Here is a 9124-nt window from a genome sequence, read left to right on the forward strand (position 1 = left end):
CTTAGCCTGCTGAATCCAACGATCAAAATTTGCAAGTGATTTATTTGATCTGCTACAAACATTTGCAATCATCGGGCATACGAAATACGGCTTTAAGGACGCTTCGTTTTCGAACATGGTCGATGGCCTCCTTGTACTGTCTTAACGGGTACACTTTTATGCCTAATCGCTCGTAGGTCAGATATCTAAACTTTCAGCTGTCAGATCTAAATTCAACCGTTCTCCCTCGTACCCTACCTGTTACTTAAACACTGCAGCAGCGCCAAAGCGCTGGGATACGTGTAGGAACCAACATCGACGCCAATGATCTTCGATTCCCGCCTTTGCAACTCAAACGGGCTAATGCTTCAAGTGAAAATGATGAAACGGGCGACAAAGAGACGAAATACTGACCAAATCCTCGCGTTCATCGGTTTCGAACCGAAGACTAACAATTTACCACCGGAGTCTAATAAATCCACCGCCCGTTGTAGGGCCTTGGCGTTACTGGAGCAGTCGACTACAAGGTCGAAGTAAAAACTCGAGTCGGTTGATATTCTCTGTCCGACAACAGCGGGCGTGATTATTTCGTAGTTGACGTCTGGAACGAAAGCGGAAGTGAAAGCCTACTCGCTAGATGGCGCCGTACCCATCTGTTGTATAATTTCGTGCCGTGCCAGATTGGGTTCCGAGACCAGTACATTCCTGAAACCCTTATAGTGGAAGAGGGCGATCCATAACACTCCAGAGACTCCGGCTCCCAATACCAAAATCCGCTTGTCGAGGCCTAGGGGCTCTATGAATTGAAGCGCGTGTGCCACAACTGACAGTAGCGGCGCTAGGATTCCTGAAAGGTTGTCTTAGGCGCCTAGTTACCTTGCAGGTCGTACCTAATTCCACCGGAATGTTGTCGCACAGCTTGTAGATTTGTATTTCCGGAACGATGATGTACTCTGCCCAACCGCCGTTTTCGTGCAATCCCATCATCCTTTCCACCTTGCACTGCTGGCACAGGTGGGGGTGCCCCGAACGGCAGTGGTTACAAATCTGACACGAGCTGAACGGGTTCACGATGACGTAATCGCCGGGAGTTACCACCAAGACTTGGGTCCCAATACCGACGACCGCGCCGCTGATCTCCTGGCCCATAATGAAGGCCTTGTCCCTTCGGCAGGGTACGTTACCCTTAAACTGACCGGTGACTTAAACGTGCTCTAACGGCGTACTTACATCGATAACGTGCACGTCCCTCTGAGTTATGCCCGCAAACAGTACTTTTACGAGCACGTGATCCGCATTGGTCACTTGCGGAATTGGACACTCGAAGAGCTCCAGGTACTCGTCGTATTTCGAAAAGCGTATCGCTTCCATACTTACAAATTTTGACTAGTTTGACGTCAGGGCAAACTTTCTTGATTGTGGAATTAAAATTAAATGAAGTTGCAAATGACGTGAGCGGCCCCTCGGTAAGTCCCAGTTTAGTGGATGTGCACTGTTTAATGGAAAACTATGAGCCATTTTCAAATACTATCTCGAACAAGTGCGCAATCACTAAGTTTCTAAAATAGTTGCGAATTTTACACATCCCCTGTTCATCCAGATATTAGGACTAGTTCACTAGCTCCATAATAAACAAGGTTAAATTCAAAGGGCTGTAACTTTTGAACTAGTAGCCCAATCTTGGAACTGTTTGAAATTATGGATTCTACAGGCCACATTCTATAAGAAATTTTTTTCCGGGTCGACCTGAGACAATTTCTTTTTCTTGCCTCCAAAAAAGGCAGTGTATAACCTTCCTTTTTAGCCAAAAATCGACTGCACCAAAATTTCTCGGGAACACACTTTTTCGTATTAATTTTGGTGCGTAGAATCCAAAACAATTCGTACTTTTTCGATCAGACTTCTCAATCAAAAGTTATAGACTAGAAACCAATTTCGAAAGAAAATTAAAAGGGCTGTAACTTTTGAACTAGTAGCCCAATCTTGGAACTGTTTGAAATTATGGATTCTACAGGCCACATTCTATAAGAAAATTTTTTCCCGGGTCGATCTGAGACAATTTTTTTTTCGGGGCTCAAAAAAAGGCAGTGTATAACCTTCCTTTTTTACCAAAAATCGACTACACCAAAATTTCTCGGGAAAACACTTTTTCTTATTAATTTGGGTGCGTAGAATCCAAATCAATTCGTACTTTTTCGATCAGACTTCTCAATCAAAAGTTATAGACTAGAAACCAATTTCGAAAAAAAATTCAAAGGGCTGTAACTTTTGAACTAGTAGCCCAATCTTGGAACTGTTTGAAATTATGGATTCTACAGGCCACATTCTATAAGAAAAATTTTTTCCCGGGTCGATCTGAGACAATTTCTTTTTCGTGCCTCCAAAAAAGGCAGTGTATTACCTTCCTTTTTAGCCAAAAATCGACTGCACCAAAATTTCTCGGGAAAACACTTTTTCTTATTAATTTTGGTGCGTAGAATCCAAAACAATTCGTACTTTTTCGATCAGACTTCTCAATCAAAAGTTATAGACTAGAAACCAATTTCGAAAGAAAATTCAAAGGGCTGTAACTTTTGAACTAGTAGCCCAATCTTGGAACTGTTTGAATTTATGGATTCTACAGGCCACATTCTATAAGAAAATTTTTTTTCCGGGTCGATCTGAGACAATTTTTTCTTCGGGGCTCAAAAAAAGGCAGTTATTTACCTTCCTTTTTTACCAAAAATCGACTGCACCAAAATTTTCGGGAAAACACTTTTTCTTATTAATTTTGGTGCGTAGAATCCAAAACAATTCGTACTTTTTCGATTAGACTTCTCAATCAAAAGTTTTAGACTAGAAACCAATTTCGAAAAAAAATTCAAAGGGCTGTAACTTTTGAACTATTAGCCCGATCTTGGAACTGTTTGAATTATGGATTCTACAGGCCACATTCTATAAGAAAATTTTTTCCCGGGTCGATGTGAGACAATTTTTTTTTCGGGCCTCAAAAAAAGGCAGTGTATAACCTTCCTTTTTTACCCAAAATCGACTGCACCAAAATTTCTCGGGAAAACACTTTTTCTTATTAATTTTGGTGCGTAGAATCCAAAACAATTCGTACTTTTTCGATCAGACTTCTCAATCAAAAGTTATAGACTAGAAACAATTTCGAAAGAAAATTCAAAGGGCTGTAACTTTTGAACTAGTAGCCCAATCTTGGAACTGTTTGAAATTATGGATTCTACAGGCCACATTCTATAAGAAAATTTTTTTTCCGTGTCGATCTGAGACAATTTTTATTTCGGGGATCAAAAAAAGGCAGTGTATAACCTTCCTTTTTTACCAAAAATCGACTACACCAAAATTTCTGGAGAAAACACTTTTTCTTATTAATTTGGGTGCGTAGAATCCAAATCAATTCGTACTTTTCGATCAGACTTCTCAATCAAAAGTTATAGACTAGAAACCAATTTCGAAAAAAAATTCAAAGGGCTGTAACTTTTGAACTAGTAGCCCCATCTTGGAACTGTTTGAAATTATGGATTCTACAGGCCACATTCTATAAGAAAATTTTTTTTCCGGGTCGATCTGAGACAATTTTTTTTCGGGGCTCAAAAAGAGGCAGTGTNTAACACAGATTTAAATATACTACAGATGGATCATGAGATAGGCGATTGTGGAAACACAACAAACGTTCCAGTTGCTAGCGCACCTATATGAATTTTATTAAATCGAAAGTTTTAGTTTGGGTCTCAGCTTAAAATAATCAGCAGGAGTCTGTATAACGATGGCATAGAAGGTTTTTACTATTGATGGTGCTGAAAAGCAATATGATATGAATTTTTTCTTCGTAATTAAAACAGTGGGTCTTTGTATTGTGTGTTTGTGTTCAATTACGACCTTGTGTGGGCGTATCTGTGGCCGTTCTCTCTCCTTCAATTTAAATTAATCAAATCCAAGAACAATTTATTTCTATAGAATGGTAGTTTCAGTTTCAGCCTGAAAATTAAAATTCTGTAATCAACTACTATCAATCGAAAGTTTTGATATGTCTATACGTTCATTCAAGGCATCGCCAAATGAAATTGAAACCAGGTGTAAAATTCTTGCAGATCAGCCTTTTACAACTACTCGAAAACTTCACTCGTTATCTGTTTGTTTATTTTAACTTAATTTTACTACCCGCATGTCAGTCAGGGAGGTATTGCAGTGGGGTAAAAAATGATCCCTCCCTTTTTTGACGGGAATACATCAAATACATGTTTTGAGGCACCAGGAATCCGAATCAAACAAAATCTCGATGATGTATACTGGTATACAGGATGATTTATATCAAAGTTGTATTTTTTTAAATAGAACTCACCTATATTATTGCATATTTCGATTACTTAGTCAATTTTAGTGTGACTTTATTTACACATGATATCTAAAATGAGTGGCTGAGTCATTTTCTCAAAAAAATAAATGTCCAGTAAAAATTGTTTCCATAAAACTTAGAAGGCCATGACGCTGCAGTATTACTGATCATCACGTGTGCTTACCTACATACGCCGAACTTTTTTTGTGCTAAAAGAAATCACTGTAAATTTTCAAAATTTCAATCAAAGATAACTTGATTTTTTATAATGAAACTACCAAGTTTTTTATTGCATCAAATGTAGGATTTGATTACCTTTCTAACGATATAAGCACGCCGTATTTACCTTTTATACATATTTTTGTAATTCAACCATTTCTAATAATACACAAGGTTTGTCGATTTTTAAAGCCTCTCAGTAATTAATAGGCCGTTAAAAGTTAAAACACCTATTCTAATAATTATAAAACAGGGAGTTATATTTAAAAAAAGTGCAACTTTGATTTAAATCACCCTGTATAACAATTGCAATTTCGTTGAAAATATTTTTAGGTTGTAGCCTGAAGAGTCCTTCAATATGTCCCGACAATGAATTTTAAATATTCTTTTCAAATCCTAAGTATTTAGTAACCGCGCACTAAGCTGCTGTATTTCGGAGAATTTACTTAATACATATATTTTTTTGTAATAAAACCAAATTTGTGTAGGTTAAACCAAGAAAAATAATCTCTTTCAAATAACTAAATAAAAAATTTAGCGCTAGTATGTATTTGAAAAAAAGTTTATTTGTAATAAAACCTAGCATAATTTGTATAGGTTGTACACAGAAAAAGAAAGTCTTCCGAATAATTTAATAAAAATTTCGCGTTATTGCTATTTAAAAAAAATAGTATGACGTTTACATCCTTTATGCCTAATCTGCCAACGTATGTACGTACATAGGTACATACGAGTTAAAACAGACAGTAAAAATTTGTATTCTTTAAAAGTTGCTTAAAATGATCTAAAACGTTGACGTTTGATGAAATTTTGATACGTCCAAAAACGGTAATCGCAATATAGCCACCCCGCGCTTTTTGACAACCCGTACGGATTTACTACTATCTCAAAATATATCGAAGTACTTTCTTCACTATTTTGTTCCGCATTATCATGCAGCCTTTGAAATTCATGACTATACCAAGAACAGAATGGTTCCACGTACATATAGTGGAAATTGTAACGTCTACTGCGGTACTTCCCCAATATAGGGTCTCAACTGGAATGCGACATTTTCGATCTCACAGAAATTTGGTATCTGCGTCTCTTTAAGAGAAAAATAACGAAACCAAAATTGTTTTTGAAAATTCGAATTTTAACTGCAATTCTGGACCAGACATAGGCCTACGGTAGTTTTTAGCTCATTTTTGCAAAGTAGGATCGATGTCAAAACTCTAATTGCATCTTCATTTGTTCTTAATAGAAACTTTTCATATCACTTTGGCCGGCTGACTGGCTGGCAGCAAATGAGGGCCTGTAGACAATCGCATGTAGAAAGACGAAGAGTGTACGTGTCCATACGGGGTCGTGTAATTAACAACTTTAGGGATGGGGCTACATGATGTGGGGACGGCGACATCTGGGCGCCATCCCCACGCGTGGTTTACTAACGTGGTAATTTTTAGTTTTGCCTATCTTCTTCTACAGTTTTGGTCGAGGTCGAACCCATAATCGCACGTCAAGATACAATTTTACAAGTCGTACGACAAAATCGTATAATGTGAATCTTGAAATATTTGGTTATGGCAACTCGCAAGTCGCAAGAGAAATCGTAATCAAAATCACATAACGTAAATTGCACTTATAAGAATCCCCCATTTACACGCTTCTAACTTGTATTTGAACTGACCACAAATTTTTTTACAGTTTCGTCAATAAATTACCAGTGGAACGGAGAAGAAAAAATAACTTTTTGTCTCATAGACACAGCCAAATTTTCCCTTAGAGCCTTGGGCGATTAATTTAACAGCCGCATTTGCAGATATGCTTTGTGCCTCGATCTTTAACAGGGCTGCGCGTGTGGGAAAAACAACCAAATTTCGGAGCTGAAATTTTCAAACAATTACTTCAAAATATTCAGACATTGAGATACTCAAAAAGTACCTAGTGTTTTCACATAACAATAGTTTGAAAACTCTTTCGAATGCAGACATCAATGCTAGGCTCCTTGTTTTAATGTAACCCAACAGGTTTTGATACTTTCTATCAGCTAAGCCGTAGAACTCTTTGAGTATTTTCCAATGCGAACACTATAAATGTTAAAAAAATAAGTCAATTTTAACAATGGTGAACTCAAATCAACAATCCCTATAAGTTTTGTTTTTATTTCAGGGACGACCTCCATTGCAAAGGCTTTGTTGACACCTTTTACTATTTTTGCCACCAAAATTACCTACAGTTACCGTTGTCTCCACAAAAACCCCACAACTTTTGATTTTAAATCATTTAATGTTAATATACTTCCTTACAATATTCAACGATTATATCCGATTGGGATCCAAACTCCAAGATTTGAATTTGCGCGTCCTTCTGTGGTCAAAAATAATGGACCAAGACGAGAAACAATTTTGTAGAGCCATGGTTTGAGGCAAAACCATGTTTTCTAGAAGTAAAACCCTGTTGTGATTGTCGTGGACAACCAGCATATATAAGGAAAAAAATCATTAATCCGCATGTGAGCAAAGGCGAAGAGTGCATTTTCAAATTTGTTTTTTCGATTTTAACAGCCCTTATGGACATTTCATGCCCTAATGAGAATACAAAAATAAAATAACAAACAGACAGACAGGTAGACATATCAAGAGCGCCAAAGTGTGAACATTTTATTTTTAAAGGTGAAAGTGTACTAAAAACGGAACTGTCAAGTTCAAAACGGGACGTTTGGTCACATCTCACATTCGACTCATATTCGCTTACATGACTTAAATTCTCAGACGCCTATTGTTAGGTACCTATGTTGTTTCTCACAAAGACAGGCCTAACACCTTCTCTGATTAATTAATAAAAACTTCGTCTACGTTATAATTGTGCTTTTAGATCGTCTTATCATTAAAAATACTATAAAAATCTAAATACGAGCACGGAACACGCCAAGCTGTGATCAGAGATGTAGGCATTATAACCTAAATCGCACAAAATACCGTACCTACTTATAATAAAAAATAAATCAATTATACGGTAAACATCCTGCGTAATTACAAATCTTGTTGGTTTGACAGAATAAGGTATAATCAGTCGTCGGTTCGCCCTTCCGAGTTCCGATATAAAGGAATGTGTATGTGTAACTAACATAAACGCATGCTCGCAGAAAAATTGCGAGTGTAAATGGGGAAGGTCAGTTACATACAATACAACATTTGTTGGGCTCTGTGTAATCGGATACCCCCGTTTATCACAACAGTTCTTGTCTTTCTGATTGCAGTTGTAAACCACGCGCAAGTTATTCATTCTACAGCGCTTCCTTGTGGACGCGGAATAACACTAATTTAGTTTGGATTTAACGCACCAGAGGCTTAAATCCAAATCACCGTTGCCAGAATTTAACATGGCATGATCCATCTGTAGTATAATTTAAATCTGTGATAATATGATCGTTATCATGACTAAGTAAAAAAATTAGGTGGCAGTCATTTGATTTGTTAATATACGAGCGTCTTGTACAAATAGTCCCATCGGATATGATTAATATTTTAATACTCCTACATTTATTTGTTTTGTATAAAGACGCCACCCTTATCATTACAGACTTAAAATTTGTGATTATTATGTGGACAGTTGAAAGATACTGACGGGTCACTATCTAGTGTTGACAAAAGCCATTAATAATGAATCTAATCTACGTGTAGAAATTATAGTATGCAGTATAGTATAGCATTTGATGGTTATTTCGCTTGAAAAGTTTTACAATTACCTCGTTAGTTGTCTCGAATAAAAGTAGAAAGCAATATAGACGTATTTTATCGATATCCTCAACAGTTTAATCCAAAATGTAATTTCCGTATCGACTATATTGCATTTGGTACCTACTTTGAACTAAATACGTATTTAATTAAAATTCCATTAAGGACTGACTGACTTCTTACACTGCAATCAGCATATTTAATCTATTTTACTATTTGTAGTCTATGTGTAGATTGCAAAGTTTCACGAAGATTTTATTGTTAGAGAAACATCGACTATATCTTGAATATGTAATACGTATAATCTTCCAGATCTGAATTTAGTGTTTATCTAGTGATCGCTATATACGACGGATGCTGAATAGCAGAAATCTATCCGAATCAGGAAAAGATTATGCAATTATTTCAGGCGATTTCAGTTTTCGAAATACTTTATTTTTAGCAGTGTTCATCTTTGTATAAAATCAATTGATTTAGATTGTTCGTAATTTAGCAGCTTTTGGTATCCACGCCCACTCAAATATTGTAGTCGTTACATTTGTGTATGCGGATGTGAAATACTAAGATCTATGTAATCTACTTTACCATTAATAGGCATTTTTAAAGTCGTGTAGATAAAGCGAGTTTCGTCACAGATTAAAATTTCGACTGTTTGCTATTATCTGGAATGATGGGCGGCAGCGTTCAGGCCGAATTCGGTGATCGCCGTCTTTGACAAATTATTAGAAGATGTGAATCTTATTTAAATATGTTCCTGGATAAGGGCGCCATCCTCGAAACAAATTCTCAGGATTACTCGTTATGTGCCAAATCGCATAAATCCAAATTCGGCATTTAACACGTTTTGTAGCCATTGATGAATAAATTA

The 9124-nt window shown here is 36.7% G+C and overlaps 1 protein-coding gene across 1 annotated transcript; it reads right to left on the bottom strand.

The window, feature by feature from the left end:
• LOC116162229 (D-altritol 5-dehydrogenase-like) lies at window positions 1–1375 on the bottom strand. Its single transcript, XM_031475784.1, has 6 exons — window positions 1210–1375; window positions 870–1164; window positions 629–826; window positions 394–580; window positions 238–345; window positions 1–185 (listed from the first exon to the last, which is right to left on the bottom strand). Exons 1-6 carry the CDS (start codon window positions 1348–1350, stop codon window positions 53–55), a joined length of 1062 nt encoding a protein of 353 aa, XP_031331644.1. The 5' UTR covers window positions 1351–1375; the 3' UTR covers window positions 1–52.
• Window positions 1376–9124: the final 7749 nt, after the last annotated feature.

The sequence above is a fragment of the Photinus pyralis genome, unplaced genomic scaffold, assembly GCF_008802855.1.
Source record: "Photinus pyralis isolate 1611_PpyrPB1 unplaced genomic scaffold, Ppyr1.3 Ppyr1.4_LG10, whole genome shotgun sequence".
NCBI classification, from domain to species: Eukaryota; Metazoa; Arthropoda; class Insecta; order Coleoptera; family Lampyridae; genus Photinus; species Photinus pyralis.

What these genes read in the sequence shown, in the direction of transcription:
- LOC116162229 (XM_031475784.1), bottom strand. Translation starts at nt 1,350, where the DNA reads ATGGAAGCGATACGCTTTTCGAAATACGACGAGTACCTGGAGCTCTTC. An exon ending in CAACATTCCGGTGGAATTAG is followed by an intron (nt 827 to 869) that starts GTACGACCTGCA and finishes ACAACCTTTCAG; the next exon opens with GAATCCTAGCGCCGCTACTG. An exon ending in CGAAATTATACAACAGATGG is followed by an intron (nt 581 to 628) that starts GTACGGCGCCAT and finishes CTTTCGTTCCAG; the next exon opens with ACGTCAACTACGAAATAATC.